General features: G+C 41.9%; 1 protein-coding gene across 3 annotated transcripts in view; it reads right to left on the reverse strand.

Moving 5' to 3' along the window:
• Zmat4 (zinc finger matrin-type 4) overlaps positions 1–25,495 on the reverse strand; it is a 379,004-nt gene that overhangs the window by 140,360 nt on the left and 213,149 nt on the right. For all 3 annotated transcript variants that reach the window (XM_063239857.1, XM_063239858.1, XM_063239856.1), the window contains exon 5: positions 4,617–4,844. In XM_063239857.1, coding sequence (XP_063095927.1) covers positions 4,617–4,844 — 228 coding nt within the window. The remainder of the gene's footprint in view (positions 1–4,616; positions 4,845–25,495) is intronic.

A 25,495-nucleotide genomic window follows, 5' to 3' on the forward strand; every position in this document is an offset into this window, starting at 1 on the left:
GAGGTCTAAATTTTTTAGTTCTTCATATACTGCAGAAATTAATCCTCTGTCCAACGCATGGCTGGCTAAACACTTTGCCTACAGAGTAGGTTGTCTCTTCACCTTGCTGGTAAAGGTTCTTTCTTCCCTTACTGGGCAGAAGCTTTTCAGTCTGACATACCTCATAATCTCATTTATTGACTCTTGATATTATTTCTTATGCATTTGAGATTCTGCTCAGAAGTCCTTGCCTAAGCCCATGACCTCTAGAATTTTACCTACTTTACCTTCTAGTTGGTTACGTATTTCTGTTTCAGTATGTAGATCTTTGATCCATTTGAATTTTAGTGTAGTACATGGTGAGAAACATGTGTCTGACTTTGTCTTCTCCATGTGTAGGGCCAGTTTCCCCAGCATTATTTGCTAAAGAGGCTGTCTTTCCTCCATCGTGTTTCTGGCCCATTTGTCAAAGATCAAGTGCTGACAATGTTGAGAATTTTCCATCCCCTTATTCTCTTTCACTGGTCTACATGTCTGCTTTTGTGTCTGTGCTATTTTTATCACTGTGGCTTTGTAAAATAACTTCAAGTTTGGTATCATTACACCTCCTGTTTTGCTCAGCTAGGAGAGTTCTTCTGGGTCTCTTCCGGTGGCACTGAATTTTAGGATTATTCTCTCTAGTTTATGAGGAATGTTGTCAATATTTTTCTTGAGATTACATCAAATCTTTGTATCAGTTTTGAGAACATGGTCATTTCCACAATACTGGTTTTGATATCCTTTTTGACCTATTTTTGACAGTTCTATAGTTTTCATTGCAGAGGCCTTTCACTTCTTTGAGTAAGTTAATTCCTAAGTATCTAACTATTCTTGATACCATTGTAAATGTTACTGTGTTCTAATTTCTTTTTTTTTTTTTAATTGGTACCAGGGATCGAACTCATGACTGTGCACTTGCAAGGAAGGTGCTTATGCCGCTAAGCTAAATCCCCAGCCCCTGTGTTCTAATTTCTTCCTCAGTTCATTACTGGTGTACAGGAACACTATGACCTTTTGTGTGTTGACTTTATATGCTGCTACACTGCTAAATTTAATTATTCATTGTAGCACCCTTTTGTGAAGATTTTTGGATCTCCTATGTAAAAGTTAATGTTATTTGCAAGTAATAATAATTTAAATTTTCCTTCCGTATCCATAACTTATTTATTTCTTTCTCTTACCTGATTGTTCGGGTTAATGTTTTGAGTGGTACATCAAACAGAAATGGCGATGGTGGGCATCCTGTCTTCTTCCTGACTTTAGAGAGAAGGCTTTCACCTTTTCCCTATTAATACCATGTTGGCCATAGATTTGTCAAAAAAATGGCCTTTTTCAGATTGAAGTAACATCCTTCTATAATTATTTTCTTCTGGGTTTTTAACCAAGAATAGATGTTGGATTTTGTCAAAGTTTCTTGTGCATCTATTGATATGATTGTGGGATTTTTGTCCTGGCTGCTGTCTGTATGATGTATTACATTTATTTATGTGTATATTCAGACCAACCCTGTATACCCAGGATGAAATCTCTCTGGTCATGATGTATGAGTCTTTTGATGATTTGTTTCATTCTATTTGCCACTATTCTACTGAGAAATTTTGCATATATTTTCATTAAAGAGACTGACCTGTAGTGTTTTGTTTTTTTTTTTTTTTATCCTTATCTGGTTTTGGAATCAGAGTGAAGTTCGTTTCCAGGAATGAGTTTGGAAGTACTTCTTTTCCCACAATTTCACTAGAATTTGGGGAACATTGGTGTTGCATCTTCCCTAAAGTTCTTGTAGAGTCAGCTATGAATCATCACTTAGTTTTTTTTAATGAGTATGACTATACTACTGTTTCCACTGTCTAAATTCATCAAAATATAACTCTAAATGTTCTGCCTTTTACTGTATTTAAAATATACAATATTTTTCAAAATTAGAAGAAAAGAATCATAAATTTATGTAAAAGATATTCAATCAGAATTCTTTTGGAAATAATCAATGTGTTGGCTGGAAAGATAGCTCAGTGGTCAAGCACTGTAAACCCCTAGCATGGTCAGGGGTTTACAGTCAGTGGATGCTTGGAACCACACACCACAGCACCATGTTAAGGATACAAGAATATACATGGTCTGAGGTTGATTTTATCTTTCTGTTTATTCAGTTAGCAATTCTGAATATCTACCACATGCCTGCCACTAATTTAGGAGTGCTGAATCCTCAAGCCAATCAGCAAAACAGACACTTGCTTTCAAGATGCCAACCACCTACTGAGGGAAGAGTAGGGAAACATACACAAAATCATGCAAAGCATAAAAATGATTCAATACTGGAATATTTAAAAATGTGAAAAGTGCCATAAGAGAAAGGAAGAGAACACTTCCCCTGGAAGGACACTGCCATTTCATTTTCCATCCATCACCTGACAGCAACTTTTAAAAGTTATGGACATGCCTGTATTCACAGACTAGCACTTTGGACTTTCTTAATTGATGTACTGTATGCTAAAAGCATTCCAGAAATGCATGTGCACATGTGTGCATGCGTGTGTGTATGTGTGAGTGTATGTATGCATGCATGTGTGTGTGTCTTAAGAAGATTCAGCTTACCATACTTGCTTTATTCCTCAAGCCACTGCAATATTTAATAATGCAGTAGAAATGTCTCAGGACATCATCTGGAGTGGGAGAAAGGCTGGATCCAAGGACACTGTGTTCAATGCTAATCACATTCCACGTGCTACTGAGTCATATTCATATTGAGTTATCAAGTCAAAGAGCAGCCTTTTTGTCTTCTGTGTAAAAGACAAGCTGCTTAAAGTTATAGAATTCAGATGCCCAAGTCATTATGATGTGGTTGTACATAAAAAATGCAGCACAGATATTTCAAAATAGACAAGAACCATGTGCTGTAGGAATAATTCTTCCTCAGGTCATAATATCTTGCACAAAGCATAAATAAAACCCTGTTTTTCTCCCTCAGTGCTCTGCTTGGAAGGAGTCGCTGAGCCAACTTGTTATCTGTCAGAAGCTACAGAGTTGGGGGCCAGCTGTGGGCTATGCAGACTGGTCTTGTATCTTTAACAAGACATTGACTGAGAAGGTAAGAAATTCCCCCCAAACAGCAACAGTATCAATGGTTCAACACCTCCTACAGCGAGTCTACTTGATATACTAAAATGTCACACCTGTATGTTTTCTATAGGTAGAAAACATACCCAAAAATAAAGGGCTTTCTATTTTTGCTCTTTGTTACTTATTGTGGAAAAAGCAGTCTCTAATCATGCTCTTGCACACAGCCCTGGACCTGGACCGTTGAGTCCACGTGTAGAATAGGACTCTTCCTCGATGATCGGAGTTATCTGCTGCTTGCCCTTTGCTGGCTCATTCATGACTCTGCTCACGCGGAATGCCACACACATTTCTAAATCCAGCTCTTTTGCCTTGCTCAAATCTTTTGCAATCAATATATTTGGAAGTGACATGTCTCTCCTCCCAAATCATGCAGTAAAATCATTCATCCACCTAACACAGTCAAAAGACATACCAGGTCATTTTCTGTTATAATTAGCCCTCTTAGAATCCACAGCCAGATCAGTGTAATAAGATTCACAGGTTCAGTGTGTGAAACACAGTCAGGGTTGCATTCCCATAACTGATTTGTAATTGTGGTCCTTTGTAACCTACAGCCATTATGAATGACAGTCCCCCGAAAAACCCACAATTAGGTACCAAATCTGAGGTACTGGATCGACAGCATCCTTTGAACAACTGCTGCTCTTTTTGAAATGTTTGATTAGCCCACGTTTGCAGTCATCGCGGCACATCCTTGGAGGACAGCCGGTACAGGCAGGCAGCGCATCTCAACCCTTTTGCTGCCCTCCCCATCCTCTCCCTCCCACTCTCTTCATTTCTTGGTCCCCTTCCCATTGTCAAAATGTATTTTCCTGCTGCCTATTATGAAAATTGAGGCACCTTGAGACAATAATGTCAGGTGAAATAAATCAGACAAACATGCTTAAATATCACATGGTTTCTCTTAGATGAGTAACACAAAATATAAAGTGCACAATTATTTTTCTTTGCAACTATGTTTTAAAACATAGTATGCAATTTTGTTTTACATCTACACTGCTAATTTCAAGATGATCAAAAACAACTTGGTGATCAAAATAGGCTTAACTGGTTGCTGATGATGGAATATTCTAAGTCCCACAAGTTGGTTCTAATTCCCTAACATATCCACAGGCCTAGCTGTCAGCCTCCAGTTTCCAAGTCTGCTCAGTGGCCTCGATTATGCCTCATGCAAACTCAAATGCTGCAGCAGCTAGAAGGACCTGTCCAGGAAGGGATCAGGCAGGTGGTGACCGTATGTTGCCATGCAGCACGGTCAACACAGCCAACGAAACTTCGGAAACAAACGCTCTGCAAAGAAGGGGACTGATAATAAAACTCAAGCTAAAACTAGCTGGCTACTTATTTTCTTTTCCTTCCTTTTTTTTGGAGAGATCTCATGTTTTCCTTAATAATTGAAACAAGAGCAATCATCATCCCACTTGTGAAAGTGCACGCCTTTCCCAGAGGTGGTCTGCACACAGTCAGAGCAGGGCACTCACCTCGCAGTTCCCCCATGTCCAGGCTCGTCCCCAGTTGTTCCAGCAGAGCCACCCTGGCCGCATTCTTTTTGTGTTTCTTGCCATCATAATGCTGCTGGGCCATCAGAGGGTTGTTGAACCAGGCAGCGCAGAGCCCACAGTACCTGTCGGAGTCTCTTCTTTGATAAGGAGATTCGACCACTGGTGCGGCGTCCACCCGCGGGGCTTTAAGTGAGCTCAGGGGTGTGGCTGTGGAAGAAACAGCCAGACATACAGGGGGCGTCAGTCCATTTCTCTGTTCTGTTTCACGTGGTCCTGGGATTGGGTGCAGGGGCTGTACCGGTTCAGACACCCTTATTCACTTATTTATTATTTTGAGACCAGCTTTCACAAGATCTCTAAATTGCTTGCAGTTTTGATCCTCCGGCCTCAGCCTCCCAGAGTGCCAAAATAACAGGCATGCACCACCAGGCCTGGTTGTAATAGTCAGCTTCCAAAGATTAAGACCCTTTTCCTCAGTATTGAGAACAGGAAAATTATCTTTGCCAATCTTCATTTATGAGTTAGGATACAAATAGAAACTTCTAAGGTATTCACATAAAAATTTACCTACTTTTATGTCAAAATGTGATAACTCAATAGCCTATCCCTTAAAGGAAAAATGGGGTTTTAAAAAAGAAACTCTCCAAAGTTAAGGAGTGATGTATTAATCAAAATGCAGCCAATACTTGAAGTAAATATTGAACAATCATGACTTGAAAGATTCTGAGTGAATGAGAGGAATATGGGTATTCTATAAATGGAAATAACAGATAAAGGATTCTCTTGAGTGATAGAAACAGATCTTTCAGTGATATGAATGCACCAATGGAGAAACCAAGCTCATTTTGTTAGTTATTTCTATTTATCAGGATAAGCCATTTGTCAACCTGTACCTGCTAACACTGACTTTAAAATTAAAACACTGTTCCCAAAAAGGCCAAAAGAAAAACATTATGGAGCAGATGCTGCTTGTCTAAAAAGGCATACATCACTATTTTGAGATTACGTCACCCCAGCTATTAACACGTTTCAATGTGAACTTACAGTTATTTCTGGCTTAGGGAAAAAAAGACCCAAAATTTAACTTGAAGGATCTTACTAATTAAGTGTAAAAATAATTTTGTAAGCATCAACATGAAAATTGCTGCATCCTTGATAACTGGCTAGGTACAGTATGATCCTGTTTCTCAGAGGACTGACTCCAAGAAGCCCATGACTTGCTAGAAGTGAGGGATCTTGTTACAGGAAAGGTAAAACTCTAAACCACATGCTCAGTTTCCAAGGTGGAGGTTCCTTCCAGGACCGCAGGATCATTTTTCAAATTAAATAAGTGGAGATTGTTTTCTCTACACTCTCACCATTGGACTTATACAGGATTTCACTTCAACTTAGGAAAACATATTCTGGAGAAGATATTTTGGAGACAAAAACAATATTTAGATTCTTCTATGGCTCCTTTGTCCTACGCAGTTAGCAGCCCCTTCTGTGTTCTTATCTCCATGAGGAGGCTTGCCAGTGAAAAACCATGAACACAGGGTCATTGTTGGATGAAAAGGCAGAGGTCTGAGACACTCATGACAGGTTAATCCACTCTCTGAGCTTTCACATAACTTTTCTTTTTAGGTTCAATAACCAATATAAAAATACATACTTGCCAAGTGATATTTTATCCAAGACATGACAGTTACTTCAGTCACTCCAGTGATTTTATCAGATCAGAAGTTTGAGATAGATTGGACTAAACACAGGGGTGCTATTTCTACTCAGAGAGACAATATGTATCTTAAAAGTCTCATTAAGAGACTGAGTCATCTACAATTATGTAGAAATAGAGCTCAACTATGGCCAAATATCCCAGTTGCCGGCCATGCTATCATTCTCTATGGCTTAGAGATGCAAATAAAAGCTATGAATGTGCACTTGACCTGGATTTGAAAGGCTCTCTAACCATTTTTCTCAAGCAATTGGGTCTTACTTCCAAAGTTTCCTTGCATCCTTATCAATTTCTGAGGATTTATAGCCACCTATTGTTTTTGATGGAAATAGAAAAGATATCAAGTGCTTACAATCTGAATGAGGGACATTTTTTTCTGGCTTTTTGAGACAAGGTCTCACTATGCATTCAAGCTGGACTTGGGCTCACTTTGTAGCTCAGGCTGGTTTCAAACTCGTGATGATCCTCCTGCTTCAGCCTCCCGAGGGCTGGCATTACAGGTATATGCTGTACCCAGCTTTGAACGCGGATTCATGAAGCACAATTTATTGTTTTCTAAACTGGACCCTAAAATCATTTCAGAGTCAGTTTTATCAATCAATATCTGATATTACATGCCAACAAGCATGGCACACATCAGAGTTTTTATCAAACAAGATAATCTTATCTTGCATGGGGGCAAGTAGTCGGGTGCTGTGTCCATATTGTAGTTCCCACTCTTGAATGCATCTACCCTAGACTAGAAAGCCTGATTCTAACTGTCTTCCTCAGTCTCAAGCCAGTTCATGGACCCTCAGAGCCTCAAAAGCAAAGACAGCAGCTTGGCAACGGCCTACGTGGGCCCGGGCATCGCTGCCCTCAGCTGCAAGAAGTGGGGCCAGCTGCTGGAGTTTCAGCTTCACAGGGTCAAGCTTGGGGCCATCATCTCCTCTGGAACTAATATTCTCTGCAGCTCAGGGCTCATTAGGTGGAGATGGAGCAGATCGCAGAAGCTGCCTCCTTTCACAGCTTTGACTGGGTGCCAAATATGGAAATGATATGGGAGGAGAGCAGTTTCCAGGTTTTAATGATAAATCTGTATGCGTACATGGATCATAACACTCATAATCTTTGGCAAAAATGTATATTCTAATAAAATGAATACAAAATGAGACGATGATTATATTTTGGTTTAAAAGCATCTTTTTAACAAAACACTAAGTGATATGCAAATTTTATTTTACTTTTGTACTTTAGATTTTCACTCTTATTCCAAAATATACCAAAGAACGTACTGACTTCATTTATCCTCAAAACTAACCCACAGTTACTTCATTAAAACCAGTGTTTTTATTAGTAAATGTCATTGACCTTAAAAACCCCTGTGTCCAGGCTGTGGCTGGAGATGAGAACCAGCCCCAGTGTGGGTTCAAAGACCCATTCTGCCACCCCGACTTCCTTCCCACAGTACAGCCAGTAAAGAGAATCATCGATCTAAACATTCTCAGAGAATATTCTGTGAAAATTACTGGGAAACTGTCTTAGATGTCCCCATAAAAGATAGTCCCATACTGCATCCAACAGTGATAGAGTTAGTTTTTCTGTAAGTAATAGAAAAAAAAAAATCACGTCTTTATTCAAAACACAGAAAGAAATAACCACTGCTCCTTTTTGAACACCAGTCAATTCTTCAATTTTGCAAAGACATAAAAAACACAAAATGTTAGCTAATATTATGAATTAATATTGGTGGGATTAGAGAGCAATTTAGCTTCTTTTTCCCATCCAAGTACTAACGAGGGCCGACACTGCTTAGCTTCCAAGATCAGATGAGATCGGGCATGTTCAGGGTGGTATGGCCGTAGACCGGCTTCTTTTTCTTACAGAAAACTCAAACACCTTTGAAGCTGTTGTGCCATATTGGTGTACCTGTACTAGCACAGTTTGGGGCATCGAGACACCCCAGTCCTGCTGGATCTACTCGAACTCATCTACGCATTGAGCTTTTCACTGCCTAAACAAGAATGAACTCTCCTCCTTTGAGCTTATAAAGCATTTATTACTGCACAATTCATGCAGCTTAACGGCACCCAGTAATCTTAGTTGTACCAATTCCTATTTATATGTGAGACTATTTATGTGCTGCATCTGTAACTGCTCCATATAAACATGCACACACATTGTAACAGAATCGCTAACAATTTGCATTACAGATCCACATAAGCAGACTGTGATAATCGCCTTATTACACACCTGAAATTCAAAAATTTCTCATTTTCAAAATGCCTTCAGCCCAGATGTTTGAACAAAAGGACATGTATATGTACCTGATTACAAGCCACTAAAAATCAACTTGCTATATGACAGCGTCAGAAAAGTGAAATCAGCCTTCAAAATTTAATTTCTAATAATCTCTGGTCTTGCAATAAATCTCAATATCCTTTTGTGCATGCTGCACAGTTTGTCGGGCACGGGTTCTTAACAGCTCTTTGTAGAGTGGTGGGCAAGATGTCCTGAGGAATAGCTGGAAAGAATACGTGTCTCTATCCTATAGATTTTCTGGCAAAATAATCATGGTTGCTTAACAGGCAAAAATGTTTGCAGCACTTGTCCTGTTGGTATATACCTGTTAACCCAGCACTTAGAAGGCTGAGGCAGGAGGATCCCCATGCATTCAAGGCCAGCCTGGGTTACATAGCAAGACCCAGGGTCAAAAAACAACCAAAAAGAGTTTGCAAAGCCCCCACCTAGGTCCCTGTCAGAGTGCTGCCTCAGCTGTGATATCACTCTACATAGTGGGGCTCTCCTCGTGTCAGGATGTGTGTGTGCTCCACACTTTGGCTGGATAAATGAATGACCTCCCCTCACATGGTACGAGTGGAAAGTAAGATGGCAACAGGGCTTTTCCTTATTTCTTTTAACTGTGACACTGAGGACACAGGACCCCTGTGTCCTGTTAGTCATTAGGAATCCAAGCAAATGAGTGACAGTGTCACAGCCAGGTGAAAGGGGCATCATCAAGGGCAGCCTGCTAAGCGAAGACACGGACCCTGGTCGCTTTCCTCCCGCCTTCTGCGCGGGTTCTGGGAGCCAGGATGTCCAGACCTTCCAGAGGGTCTAGAGCAGCTGCAGCAGCGAATGCCCTCCGTCCTTGAGTATAAAGTGCGCACATCACTCTGCAAACCCCACTGTCAACCTGGGCGCTGTTTGCTGGGATTACCCACCCGGGATCCACCATCGAAGGCTGTGTGGGGCTCAGAGCACCCGATGTCACCCTGAACCGGGAAACAGGTATCTGGGAAACTCCCGGGAATAATTTCTCAAAGACAGGAGCCGGTAGTTCAGGCCCACAGCGAACCGGCACCGGATCGCAGAGCCTTGCTCATTGGATCAGACCCTGGTGCCCTGGGCTGAGACTCGGCCATGTGCAGCCCTGGGACTCTGATCTGTGGGCCCACGGCCAGGGCCACTGAGAGCGTGGCCCAGCCACAGCGACAGCCGGGGCAGGCCTGCGCCCTCCCTCGCCTCCCTTCCCTGCCTCTCCACTCACACCTAATGCTCTGGGGGCTTTGGGAGAACAAAAGGCTGCCTTTACCCCAGGGATCAGTGAGCTCTTCTGTAGAAAAAGGGAACCAGGAGTTTGCTCAACCTGAGGGATGTGCTGTCCTCACCCAGGCACCCTAGTCACGGCTCTAATCTTTCCCAGTCGTCTAACATTGCAGTTACTTCCGTTATGTCTGCTCCATGAGTTTTCTTATTTTAGATGTTTAAAATGGTCTGCTTGACTGCTGGAGCTGAGTCCCTCAGCACGGGGCCCCAGACTTGCACATGGCAGAGGAAAAGACAGAGACCTGCTTTTCTGACGCAAAGACCGGCACCGTTTCTTGCCATCTGGACCCGGTGACGCTTCCAGAGCGCCAGGCCAGAGAAGCAAGTAGATTAAAACATGGAGTCCGGTCACGCTCTCTCGTGTTCCAGTGGGGACTGTTTGGAAATATGTACTTTTTTCTAAAAAGAAAACTTTGCTTTCTGGTCTGGATGATGAACTGCCTTTCCTTTCCTTTTTCCTCATTTTTCTACCTTAAATCAAATTAATGACAGTAGTAATTCTCCAGCAAGTATCTCTGAGTTTCACAAATGCACCTGGGTCATTATGTGCCTTGCTGTGGGACAGCTGTAGGGGCACAGACCTCTGCGAGGAACAGAGACAAAGGGCAGAGGCAGAGCACAGGCCACACTGCCCTGGGTGACTCCTGCAGCCAGCACCGCTCAGAGGTACAGATACATAACCCTAAGGACAGGGAGGGATCCATGAGCAAAGTGTCAGGAGCTTCTACAGAATACCAGTGTGGGGCTGGTTACACCTCAGTAAGAATGTTTTAATAGATAAATTCCACTTCTTTGTTTTGATAAATTTATCTTACTAAGTTAAAAAAGAAGTTAGACTCATCTTTATTGATAGCTTCAATAAACTGTGAACATCTATGTCCTGAAATGTCATACAACAATAGAAAAAGAGAAAACCTATTTTAGAAAAAATACTCAATGACCTGGGGAAGTGTTCAGGGAAGAATACAAACTAAAAGATGTGATCTGAACCAAATTACTTACTAAATTGTGTGTGTACACAAACACACATACATACAAAAATATACAAAGACTTAGAAGGCTATGAATAAAAATCTCGGTTGTTTCTGTTGTGGGGAATAATACTTTTTTATTCTCATGGATGCGTAACACTTGATGGAGAGGTGGAACATGTCACAATTCATGCTCACTCTTTTCAAGTACAGAGTCTGGGAAATCCTGCGTAGAGGACTTGTGGTGCCATAACAAGGTCTCAAAATTAAATCTCACAAGATTTCTCTTGCAGTGATTTATTTATTAATTTATTGTGGATTTTCCAGGAAACAGAATGGAGAAATGCTGGCTCAGGGACAATAGGATGCTGACACACTGATTTCCCCTACTTTTCCTAAAGCCCCAGAGACGTGCAGTTTTTTAAAGTTTTTTTTTAAAGACTTAAAAATGACAATTTAGATGAAATGGAACACCTTTTACCCTTCTCATACTACAGGCCTGAAAGTGAGATCTGCCACCAAGGCCAGAAGATAGAAAACCCAGTGCTGTTGCTTCTAACATCATGAAGAAATCCGAAGAACTTCATATTATGTCCAATACCATTCTGAATTTCCTGAGAATAAACAAAGTGAGGATGACTTAGCCAAGCCATCTTTCCAACTCAATTATGTATCAACATTCTTTGTCTAATCAACCTATTAATAAGGACTGCTGGCTCACCTACCCTGCATTCAGATATCATCAGTCTTCATTAAGACAGTATTCAGAGATCATTGATTTTCATTAATATACAATAATGCCCTGTAGTTTCAGTCACTGATTAGCTCTAAGTATCTTAAGTATTATGCCTGTTTTCCTCAGTACGCGAATCTTTGAAATTAAGCCATCACATAAAACTTTAGAGGGAAAAAAGTCCTTTTATAATTTTTTTGTGTTGCTAGACAAAAAAAAATCTAAGTTTCAAGACTGTGTTCTTCTATGCATGGCAAAGAATGAGCTAGAAGGTAAATTTCATTAGGACAAGGATTATTACCTGGTTTGTTCACAGATCTACCACAGATAGCTGGTACTGGGGCTGGCACAGAGTACATGCTAAATTAACTCCTGATCAATGAGGGAAGCAGCTTATTCTCTGCACGGTGATTAATGTCAGAGAAGAAGCCATGGCTTTAGCTTACATCCAACATTTTTTTCTGTTTGAGGTTAGGGTTAATACTGACATCAGTGATCACATTGTCTTAGTCCAGAGTGATCTGAAAAGCAGGTGCTTCTTTGTATATGCACCATACTCCCAGCACTTGATCTTCGTATCCTGTTCAGGTAAGAGGCTTCCCCTCTGTGTGCAGTGCCCGCATCTTTCAGTTTGGCCACAGTTTCCAATCTTTAGGCAGAGGTAGCCTGGGCTAATCATAAGAAATCTGTAGCGTATTTAAAAATTCTGAAAATAAGCGACATCTGTTGGACACCACAGGAACCTACTTCAAGGTAGTTCACTGTCTCAACACTAGCTGCTAGGTTCCTTTTGATTACTGCAAATTTCAGTGAACCTGGATCTTTAGATCCTATTGATCAACATAACCAATCCATGAGGACCAAGAAATCAATGCCCAATCTAATTTCAGGGTTTGAAAAGTCCTTGCCATGCACAGCCAAGGACTTCATTAGTCAGTGTGGCTATTTAAAAATAAAATGGAAATACTAAGTTTTCTTTCAGTTGTTATTCAGTAATTTTTTCACATGAGTATGGAATTATTTGGATACATTCATTAAATTGTTTGGACATACAGCCACAATGAAAAAAAATACAGACATATTTGATTGCAGTAAGACATGAGAAATGCCAAGGGTCAGGGCACCATCTTTCCTGAAGCGTCCCCTTATCCATGGGAGACACCTTTCAAGACCTATTGTGAATCTCTTACAGTTCAGGTAGGACTGAACCTTACATATATAATGTTTCTTAGCCAGCCCAGCATACAACTTTTCATTTTTTATTAAGTTGAGAGCTTTGGCTTTCTCACCTGAAGGAAGCACTGTGTGGATCTCTTTGCCATATCATCACTGTGGAGCACTGCTCCTCTTCACAAGCACTGTGATGCTGTGACAGTCGCCTGATAATTGAGATGGGAACTAAATGATTGACAGGTAGCACATAGAGTGCAGATACGCTGCAGAGGGCTGATTTACGTCTTGAGTGAAGAGAAGGGCATGTTGTGAAATTGCATCTTTCCACTCAGAAGGGTGTACAATTTAACACTTATGAATTGTTCATTCCCGGAAGTTCCATTTAATATTTTCAGACCATGTTTACCAGTCCCACCCCCAAAAAACAAAGTGAAATCATGGGTAAGTAGTAACCCTTGTATAACTCTTGTATAAATTTTGCATTATCATTTTGGCAAACAATAACAACTTCCCAATTGGGCACTACTAGAAAAGCAGATAGATTGTCTTCCTAAACCTTATATCCCGTATTTAAATTGGATAGAAAGCAGAGTCCTGGATGGGCAGTGGGTCCCCCAACTAGTTGACCCCCTACCACCCTCCATAGCTGCTCTCAGAAAGTGCCGACCTTATGGTACAGAGCAAGGCACGCCCTGGGCCACAGGCCTGACGGCAGGCACAGGATGACAGGCAAGCTGGCACCTGGTGCTGACACCGGCTTTGGTTCTCCTCATTCTCCGGCATTCCCACCTAACCTAACCCACACCCCGTCTCAGCATCGGGGAATGATTTACTTCTCCAGCAGCATCAGCTATTCAACTAGAGAGCCAGCTTCCTGGATCATTTCTTACAGCTCATGAATATTTATGGAGGACTCAAAGATGAGAAAAGAGATCAGCGCCAGCAGCACTGCAGAGATAGAGTGAGGGCTAAGTCTGGAGGCAGAGGGCGAAGGGGCAGCCTTCAGGTGTGGAAGGAAGCTGAAGCCTTAGAACTGCTGGAGGGAAGTCAGGGCTGGACTTGGTCCCTGAACACCACTCTTGCTTTTCCTTACCTCACCACGCCCCAACCCCGAAAGGGGCCTCTTGGGTTCTTTATTTAATGTCAGTATTGAGTTCCCTAATGATTACTGCACATGATACTGATCTTAATAACCTTGGTTTACACAGTTACAAAAATTCTAATTTATAGTTAAACTATAGATATTAGCTTACATACATTTTGTAGTATCTAATTGCAGTCTATTTAAAGATAAACTACATTATCTGAACTTTCATTTGGATACCGATAAACATGCAGGTTGGATGCTACTGATGAGCTGAGAAACCCCAAAGCGATCCTGGGAACTCCCAAGGTCGGACAGTGAGACAGCTGCGCTGCCTCCTCCATCCTGCCAGGTCCCTTAGGCACATGGGTGAATGAAGACTCTAGAGTATTAACCACTAAGAGGACAGCGTCTTAGTCCTCAGGAACACGAAGCCGCGGGCCTCATTGCATTGCTTCTCATACTGAGCAGTGAAGTTGCTGAGCAGAGAAAGACTGCAAACGAGAAAGCAGGTTTTGTATCGTAAGACTCAGCAGATGAATGTTAGAACATCACTAGGTCAGTTCAGTCTCTGGGGATAGAGGCCTATAGGAGACTGGATTATTCAGGTGTGTCACTCATAGCCATTAATTTGACTGTGAACTGTCCACAAATTATACATTTTTCACCACGGCATGCAGACATGGTCAAAAGGGACCATACGAGAGAGAACACTAATGACTTCTTCTGAAGAATTTTCAAGACAAGTGTGCCATTAACAGCCACGGTGTAGCTGTCTAAAGCCCGCTACCCCAAGTGTGTGACACCATCCAAGAATTTCCATGTATCCCGCTGCTGCTGAAATTGCCAACCTCAAGGTCCACCCCAATATTGGGATGAGAAGCTGCATTTGATCAGAGCTCCGGGGACCTGCTGTGCAGGTTACATTCGGAAAGATGTGGATTCAGATTTAATGGTTGCCAGCCCTGAGCTACACTTGGATCACTTCACATAGCTTTACCTTTAGGGACTCAGCCCCACGTTAGACTAATTAACTCAGAATCACTTGGGCTGGGACCAGGCGGTGGTAGGATTCACAGCTTTGCTGGTGCTTTTTGTGTCACCCCCCCCCCCCACACACACACACACAAGGCTGGGATCTACCACCCAGAGGGCCAGCGTCAGGCCCGGGCTCCTTCACCTCCCCTCACCGAGCTCTGCGCTATGAGCTTCCGTCTCCTGTGCTCCAGCACCACACTCTGCAGCAGGCTTGCAGCACTAGCCCTCCCCTCAGGGTCCAAACCCAGGATGGAGAAATGGTGATCTAAATTCTGAGTGAACTATTTCATTAAGATATGTGACTGCGAAGTCTATGTGTTCTCTTTAAAAATTTAAGAGGCCTACAGATACAGAGAAAATATTATCAATTTTGCAAACTAGATTCAAATCACAGCCCCAGGTAAGGTTACATTAGCTGTACTGAGAACGTTCCCTAAAATAAAATAGGACCAGTGTTTGACCTCACATCCTTGCCAGGAGGCAGCCAACAGAGGCAGCTGTTGGGTTGCAGCTTGAAGAGATCTTGGTTCTAAGTACAGTAAGTTTGGAGCCCAAACCTCCCAACTCCTTCATGTCCTATGTCTGGCCCCACACTGCCACCATCCTGCAACACGGGCTGGGGAGACAAGGGTCGGGATGTGATGAACACGCATCCAAGGGGTCACCAGGTAACGTGATCCAAAAAGGCTCAGGTACTCATCCTGAAGTGCCAGGTAATGAATCACAAGCACACTATTCCTGCAGCCATCTACAGCTCTCTCAGGACCCATCAGACAGGATGTCCTTTAGGATAACAGGAAATGTGCACAAGACCCAGAGAGGCAGCTTTAGGAAGAGAGGAATGCAAGCAAAGGTTGAAAGATAAAGAATTTCTTAGCCAGCAAAGTACAACTTAGTCATACGCGAGACACACAGAAGTGACAGAAGTTGGCTTGCTGTCCATAGCTGCCAAGAAAAGGGACGAAGATGAGTGTGGACAGTCTGCCCTTAGAAGAAAAGGGGCTCAGTGGCCCTGAGGTCAAAGCATGCCGACTGTCTGCTCAATGGATCACTGGGGGAGGTTGGGTGACTTCAATAGGACCCAACCAAAGAGAGGAAGGCACTAAAACTGTACACACAAAGGTCCTAGAGTGAAGTAGAATCTTAGTGGAAAGGAGAAAGACCAAAGGGTAGTGCCATCAGATAGGCACCCTCATAGGACAGGTGACAGGAGGATGCTTTTAATTCATGACCTGTTCCCCTACCTGCTCCCATCCTGACAAGCACAAAACAGGCCTCTGGTTCCTCCTCCCCCTTTACCATCACAGGGACCACATGAGCTGTGATTGCAGGGACACCATGCCATCTCCATGAGTGCGAAGGGGCTGCTGGTCACGTCTGACATCAGGAGTGATCCCAAAGCACGAAGGAGAAGCCTGAGGAACATGTCACAGACACATGCCCAGCAGGAAGTTAGCAGTGTCTGATCCACCCAGTGGCACCAAGAAAGCGGGTCCTGTTCTTCAGGGAGCTTCTCAGCCATCTTCTCAGACCTGCACCCCCTTCTTTAGGCTAAAGCACCTTCACTCCCAGTTCTTCCTACACCTCAGTTCAAGCTTTTCTGTAATTTCATGCCAATGGATTGGTTTTAACTTCCATTATCACCACAGCAAACGCTATCATCAACTCATGTTTCTCTGAATTTCTACATGAACTCATTCCCTTTCATAATCTCTGAGTGTAACAAAATGTTTATTGAAAGCAAAAAAAAAAATTTTTTTTAGCTGAGTTTTTCTTTTTTAACTGGGTATTAAAACAGGGACATAACAATGAAGTAATTTCCAGAAGCTTATTTTTTCTTTTTTATTTTGTTTTTATATACTGTCTCACTAAATTGCTAACTAGTCCAGGTTGGATTCAAATTTGAAATCCTCCTACCCCGGGCTCCCAGGTTACTGGCCATAAACATGTATGTCCTCTAGCCTGACTAAAAGCAAAGTTCTTAAATATTAAACATGAAGATTCATCCAATGTTTGCACATGCTTCTCTTTGACAAGAAAAGAAAATCTCCTGGCCCTTGTGCTGAGAAGGATGGGGTCCCCTGGTCCTGGACACAGCAGTTACAGGACTGCCTTCTCCACCCATCATCGTCCTCAATGCATCAGCTTTACTAACTGAAATGTTAAGCTCATGTGTTTATAGATTTCATCTCTATTGACTGAAAAAACAAAATGAGAATGCTAATGACTAGCAGTTTGCACTAATCATGATACAATCATACTGTGAACGAATGAGCAGGCGTGTCCCCCAGTCTCCAACTCTTCAGTTAAGGAATCTAATGAAGTGGAAATGGAGCAGCAACCATTCCTTCAAATGCCTGGGGACCCCCAAATCCCAGGACCTCTGTCTCTCCTGTTTGTAAGTTTCAGCTCAGAATTCACAGAACCTGTATTTTGTACTAACAGTAAGCATTGTTGCTTCCGAAAGGGGTTTCAGAGGCTCTCTATCGTCGTTCACAGTAGTACCTCCAGCTGGCCAAAGCACTCTCAGAAACCTTAGGTAAATTTTCAGTGAAAGCCGTGGACTCCAGTGTGCTCAACAGAAGACTGAAAATCTCTTAGCAGGAAATCCTACGCCAGAGAAACAGCTTCTTTGAAGGCTGATTCCAGCATAATAATAATAATAATAATAATAATAATAATAACATGAAGTTTCACTTTTTCATTTTCCCAAGTAGGCTTTTTCATGACATGGCAATGACATACCAGAGCAACCTATTGAGAAACTGTCTCACTTCACACAGACTCACTTCATCAAAAGCAAGTGGCTTTTCCATCGTATCTTGAAATGATCCATGATCCTGGAGGTATGGACTTCCCTACCTGCCCACCCCCAGAGACAATAAATAGTGTGTTTATCTGAGGCATGTGTAAGGCAAGGAGATCTCAACGTCAAATGTGTGTGCTGAAGTCAGGAAAGTCATGATTCTTTGGGAGCCAGGAAAAAAAGGGTCACAACTGCGGCTGAAGATGAGGGCAGCTGAAGGATGCTGTGTCCAGAGTGAGGGTGCTGCTGGGTAGAAGGAGAGTCCTATGGGGCATCTTCCCAGGTTCTTCGTGTCCCAAACAAAGAACTGGAAAAGATACAGAGAAAAGCCCGCAGACAGACGTGCACATTTTACTGGAGAAAGGAAAGAAGTACACTCTGTAGGGTGAGCACTGGCTGACAGAAAGGCTCACAGCAGCCCCTAAGCATGAGGAAAACAGGTCTTCTGCGTCCAAGATTCCCAGATTTTTTTTCATGCAAATAAGGCATTGGCAAAGTTGTTCCAGCAAACACTCGAATGACCTCACACCTTGTATGCACTGAGCTATCCAAAACTTGCTTGGCTTCTTATTACAAGTAAATGAAGGATCAGAAATAGTGTCTTTTGATTGGCTGTGCACATATGCAAATGAAGGATTGAGAAGAGCATCTTCTGATTGGTCCTGTGTACAGCACGAGATTCAAATGAATGATTGAAAATAAGTTTCTGATTGTTCCAAAATAGCACTTTGCTGACAAATTCTGTGTACAGTGATGGTGGCCTCACTGTATTGAAAGTGTCCCTTCCCTCTGGGAGTGTCCCTCACCCAGTCACCCTGTTTTACTCCTCCCTGAGAGACCCAGTTACCAAAATCTTTTAGGGAATTTGAAGGACAGGGATCCATCTTTGGCAAGTACTTCCCGCTGGTCATGGGCAGAGACCCTGCCTATATAAGACCTAGAGTGTCATATTTTATTCTAAGGGTAAGAGGCTTTGTTCCATTTTTCAGACAATAATCATCTACCCACATCCAAGGCAGATGACAAATGTCCCTAAGTGGGAGTCACTAGTATTGTTGGAATACAAGCAGGCATTCAGGGAGTACAGGCAGAAGCCACGCAGAATAAGGACAAATTTGTGAAGTATGCCTGGGATGAAAGGTACAGAGGAGGATTAGCAGGACCTACACTGGAATGAAAGGTCTTACAAAGCTCCCAGTGCAGCCCTTGAGGGATATGAGAAAAGAAACCAGCAACTTGTCCTCATGAGGCTTTTACCATGCTGCTGGCTTTCGTGGTGTTGGTGGGGTGGGAGGGTCCAGGTTTTTGTGCATCATGGACAAGGAACTGCATGAGTCACACAAATACACAAGAACAAGCAAGTAAAGGACAGGTTGGCACTGGAAAGGAAATTGGCATGAGCCACAGGGTTTAAGCAGAGGTGTCTTTTATTTCTGGTCAAGATTCCAAGGTCCTTGCAGAAGGCTGTCCTGGATACATTTGACAGCTCATACTGGATCACATCCTCTGCATTGACTATACTTGGCCTTTTCCATGATACACTCTGTTATTATACCCACGAGATAAGATGCGACCTATACATGATACAAGGGAATGAAACTCCTGACCTACTATGTCCACGAGTTCTTGTTCTCTAAAACAGAATAATTAATTTTAGGAACAACAGAGGTGAAGAGTAGAATATATTTATTGAGAGAAGGAAGGCTTCTATCTGAGAGAGAGACAAAAGGGGGTCGGAGCGGGTTGTCAAGACCCTGTCTTTTTCGGGGACTTTTATAGAGTAAAACCAAGGTGGGGGAAAACTGGGAACTCACAAGGCAAATGGGCATAAGGGGGGGCATAACTATAGTTAGCCAATAAGATCAATAGTTCAGGTAAAATTGATTACATTAGGGACAAATGGGAAAGCAAGTCACTAGGAAGTGGGCATTCTTGGAGTTGTGACCTTTCCCCTAGGGGGAAGGGATAGTGACTCCAGGGTGATAGGGAACTAATTAGAATATCAGTCCCTAGGTTGTAGATGCATTTGTTTGACCCTTTGCCTTGAGGCCTGGCCCATATCAGGAGGCAGTTGCCAGATATCTGCACTGGATTCATTGAGGACCTAGCCCTGTCTCACTGCCAATAATATTATTAAGTAAGTCAGCTGCCTGCAACAATAGAGATGAATAGATACCCAGCTTGTAGACAAAGGTTACTTTTCCACACTTGGAAGTGTTTCTGTGCCTGTGCCCAAGTTGGGGGTTTCCCAAATAGCTGATTTGTGGTCTACTTCTAAGACTGTGGCTATTGCATGGGAGTTAGAGGTGGGTCCCGAGAAGCACTTAGTGACTGATAGGTAGGTAGTGGTGGTCCTTAGCCCATGTCCAAAAGGAAAGCTCTGTGCCATGCTAACTACCATTTTATTGAGATTTTCCTGAAATATCCTTAATGAAGCCCCATCTCCATGGCCTGGCCTACACTGGGTGGGGGGTGGGGGTTTGACACCACTAGAGAAAGTCACTGACCTTCAGGTCAGTGGACCACAGGTCCGGTGAGGCTCACTTCTGAGGAAGCTTAGGACTTGACCACCAGCCTGTGGAAGCCTAGGACCTCCACTTGTGACCTAGGACAACATTTGTGAATAACACTTCTCCTAGGTGGCCATCTCCCAGAGCGAGGCCTCCTTGAGGATGCCCAGATACACCCAGGCCATCCTGTGGCCCTAAAAAGCAGGAAGAAGTCCCTTGTATGATTGAGTCTGGTCCTAAGTTGATATTTTTGAGTGAGTGTCAAATGATTTTAAAAATGTAAATGAATATATTAATTGTGCTCAAGTACAATATAGTAATCCATACCTATTGTAACTGATTGTTAAAGCAAATAGTGTTAAACTAGAATTTTGAAGCTAATGTTTAAAACTCACAGATATTTCAAAGGATAAAAATATGGTTTGGGAAATATACTACCAATTATTTCAAGGGAAACACTTACTTTCTGAGTATTTTCTCACTTTCATATGATAAACACTTTCAGGGTTCTGATCTTTACTAGATGATTTAAGAGTTATTGCCTGAAAGCTTTTCACTCTCAGCTTCTTCTGAATAGTAATGCATTCTGTGTATGAATTCTAAGCCCTGGCCATGTTTCCTGTTGACAGTTTTAGAGTAAGCAAAGGAAATTGATTATTTTATTGTTCTACTCTATTCCTTCATAAAAAATATGGTTCCAGAACATTTTATGAAAAGCAGGTATAGCCACATCATAAAAACTACCGAAGCTCAATTGTCTTATTTGGCTATTTGATCACCCAAAAGAGAAAAGTGAATTTACAGTAATTAGAAGAATTTGTGAATATTCTCAATAATAAAATCAGTTGCCTAAATTTATAACTGCAAAGCTATTGCATCAGAAACAGTAATCTTACTGTTGAAGCCCTTAACCCTTACCCAACCACTGATCTCTTGCTCCACTAGTTATTAAATATAAACCAGTCTTGATTTAATCATTGTCGCAAGTCCCCTGTGACTCCTATACAGAGATTGCGGCCCAAGAATCTAGCCACTTCATTCTGTTAACTCATTAAGCCGCATTCACTGTAGAGTAATCAGAGGGTTCTGGTGGTAGTTTCTCCAGCTCAAGTGCCACTTTGGAAAGATTACTGCAGGGAAGAGAAGGGTCTCCCCAGTAACCGCCTGCATCACCTTAGGCACATGATGTTGCTGCTCGGAGCGTCAGTCCCTTAAAGGGAAACCAAGATGGATGAAACAATGACCATTAAGCTGCTCCTAACTCTGAAACTCTAGGGCTCTGTTTTTTGTATATACAAGCATAAAGAGGCCAAAAATATCATCAGAAAACATGCTTTTATGTAGCAAAGTCTCCAAACGTGCCAGCTTTCCTAATTTAGAAAAAAAAAAAATGCACTTCTATGAAGATCTACCTGTTTCACAAACTATTGTTTGCATTTGTTAAAATGAAAACATCTAGACAGATTATGCCAGGCAAACAAATACCTGGATTCAGATGACTAAACCGCTATGGTATATAACATTTTATATATAAATAGGAGGTGCCTATTAAACCTGAAGTGCATACAATATTCAGAATTTGAATTTATGTAACTTTCAAACAGATCTAGAATATCTTGCTCTTCAGTTGCTTAACAGAGAGCTCACAAACAATCCTGTGTCTGGCATGGGAATTTATAAATAGTTATAAAGCTCTATCTCTCTCCTTTTTAACAGGAAATAAAGAAGGGAAGAAGAACTGACAAGATTTCGGAAGAGGAAAACGCGTAAGCACACTTACAGTACAAGCCGGGTGACTGGGATCACTGCTGTCTGACACTGTCCTCACATAATTCACGGTCCCTACAAATGAGAAATCTTACATTTAAAGATCACCGAGATCTGCATTGTGACTTTGTTGCTACCAGTCATCTGAGTTGAGAGCCTTGAAGTTTCAACGGCTCTGTTTAGTAGGTGAGCAAAAACTCAGAAATCATTTCACAAAGAACTGTCACTGAACAGCAAAGGAACATCCTGGAATCTGCCATCATCAGTCCCATTTTGACTTCCAGCTATGGATCTTACTGTGCACTATAGGCAAGAAACTCACCTGGTGAGTCCTCACTTCCTAATCAATACCATGGATATAACTGTACTTCTACTTCATGAAGATTAAGGGAGACAGTCAGGGTGATGCTTCTGATATGATATCTTTATAATTATTAGTTTGGATAATTGATTTTATTATTAAGCTAGATTCAACCTATATATACTTTATATACTATATATACTTATATACTATGTATACTGTATACTTTTATCACACTTGGGACCCTAACGTATTATGTACTTTCATTTTATTGTTGACAGTGAGGAAGAGGATATTTTGTTTGAATGTTCTTTTATTTTTTGGTACGGAGTTTTATTACTATACACAATGCATGCAGTTTTTAGTCATGTGGAGAATCATAAACATGAGATGCAGTTAATAATATCAACAAGAACAAAACATGGAGCGATAGATTTACAGGAAGAGGGAGAAAAAGGTATGATTGAGAATTTTAAAAAAGAATCCAGCTGTATTAAGAACAAAATTTTTGAAAGTTAACTTTTATAAATGCAATGGATATAAAGGAAATTTTGCTTTAGTACATAGATGATTCTCATTATTCATGGTGGTTTATCTTCATAGCTGCCGGGAATACTGAATAAGTGAATACTGAACCATTGCTACATAGGAGACACAGGGTGAGGAGCTTATGAGTAGATGGTCAGAACATTTTAGTCACCTGATCCATATATAATGCTGCTTTTAGTTGTATTTCTTGTTAAAGATACCTCAGTTAGCACGCGTGACTGATTTATTAACAAGGAATTTGTGGTCAACTATGCTGCATCTCCGGCCCAAAAGAAGCCTCTCTCTCAACATCTTTTCTCCACAAGACACATTGTCTTGCACTCAGGAATACTGGATAACACTTCAGCACAAGCTGGGGATTCATTTTAAATGACATAGTTACAATGAAGTCACAAACACTGCCCAAAGCATTGCACTAAGTAGCCAAGAGGACGCCTGTTTCTGGGATGGACAGCTGAAATCTGCAGGCAGCGTGTAGCCCTTCTCACTGTCAGCGGGGACCAGGTGTACCACAGAAGCTTGGGGTTTTCACAGTTCTGTCCGGGTGGGAAGAACTACAAAGTGCAGTCCATGTGGCCTGGGGAGCTACAGACAAGCTTTAGTACATACCGGTTCCCAAATCCAAAATGTTGCTTGAGGACCAGTATATGTGTGTGTATGAATACATACATGTATTTATAGTCAATATCACATTAATTCCAGACTTTGGTGTGACAGGCACCATATCAGGCACTTTGCATTCATCTTCTGCTTCTTAAAAAATTTTATAATCATTCCATAATTTTGCCAATATGAAAAATTTAAAACAATTTGTGAAAGGTCACATGAGTACAACCAGAATTTAAAACTTGATCTTACTTCAGAGGCTATGTTTGCACTCTCCATTATTCTTTGCATCACCCATTTTATAAGACGACTTTGGTAAAATGGAACAAATGGATAGGCATGTCACTTTGCACCAAACCGAGATTATTCATTAGAAAATGAAGTTATAGACATTGAAATAGCTATAATTACTCTAATGCATGTTTCCAATTTTCACACATCCAACAAATATTTATCAAATGTCTGTGATATGTCAAAAAATACAGTGAAGAAATGCCATGGTCCTTGACAGACTACTGTACCAGCCACACCATCCATTGCCACCATTCAGAGAGACACACAACTGAGCTCAAAAGGGAAAGGTTGCTTTAACTTTAGTGTCATTATTGTCAAGCTAATGATGCCCAAAATTCCATAAAATACTGTGCTCAATAACCACTGTTTCAGTGAGTAGTAGATTTTTCATAAAAGCTTACAGGTAAAATAATAACCTCTAGGGGCAGCACGCTGACCAGGATATATCAGGCTCTCCTGTAACAGCACACAACCCTAAAGAGCCTCTGCAGAGGTTTGCTCTTTGTTCTTGTGAAACTCGTGTACTTGAATGGCCTTTTCCATCTTCTTACCTGGTGTTAAGGTCACATGTATCATACCCACTATCAAACAGTGGAACATCAGGGGCAGGAACTCCATGATTTTGGATACTTCGCCATGAACACAGTCAATTTTCTTATCAATCCTAGATGTAACATCTCATCACTCAGATAATGCATAATCTTAAATTTCCACTTTTATTAATCATAGAGCATTCAGAATGCCTATATTTTAGAGAGTTTTTTTTTCTATTTTTTCTAAAAACATTTTAAAGAGAACAATTAAATGATGTTTTCTTCAGGACTCTGAGTAAAATAACTCAAGTTCATTCTTAGTCTAATAATCATGCTTATATGAGTTTATTACATGGAAAAAGGGGGGGGACTCACTAGCCATCAGGCTTACATCACTAGAGACTGTGTCTTTGTCAGCTCTCATTGGGTAGATGGTACAAGCTCACGTGCTAAGCTGAAGACTCTTCCACCCAGCCCCTAACTCAGTTCATGTCCTCTCAGAGTCCAGGAACATGAACCACTTTGGGAATTGGGTCTTTGGGTATGTTATTAGCACCTGAACTAAGATGACCTCATGTTACATTAGAATGAATCCTAAGTCCAGGGACTGGTGTCCTTACAAAAGCAGAGGACACACAGACTACAGAGAGGAAAACCACGTGAAAGTGAAGCAGGCTTTGCAGAGGTGCAGCTGACGTGCTCAGGAGCACTAGAGACCCTGGAAAGTAGGAAGAGCCCAGGAAGGGTCCTTCCCAGGGCTGCACAAGGAGCACAGCCCAGCCTTCCAATCCAGACTTCCAACCTTCAAGCCTAGCATAAGTCTGTGTTGTTTTAAGCACCCAGTTTCCAGTGGATTTGTGACTCTGGGGGTAATCTCTCGCAGCCACCTTGGCTATGATTTTATCATTTTAGTCTTCTTTGCATTTGAAACCTAGTAGATGTTTGCTATCACTGAGGTCTGCAGCATCTCTGGAAGGCTTCCTGCCTACCCAGCCAAGGGCCGCGTCTGGGATGCCCTCGGTTCTAGTTCTCAAGGCCCCTCTTGGGCACATCTTCAGTTCTCAGTTCCATCCTCGGGTGCTCCACAGCCCATAAAGGTGCCTGCCAGGGGCCACTTCCATTTTATGCAGACTGCATGGGCCACCATTCTCTCCTCACCACACCTCTGTCAAGATCCTCTTTACCCAGATC

The sequence above is a fragment of the Cavia porcellus genome, unplaced genomic scaffold (assembly GCF_034190915.1).
Source record: "Cavia porcellus strain 051 isolate PalLab524CR breed Dunkin Hartley unplaced genomic scaffold, mCavPor4.1 scaffold_29, whole genome shotgun sequence".
Classification (NCBI taxonomy): domain Eukaryota; kingdom Metazoa; phylum Chordata; class Mammalia; order Rodentia; family Caviidae; genus Cavia; species Cavia porcellus.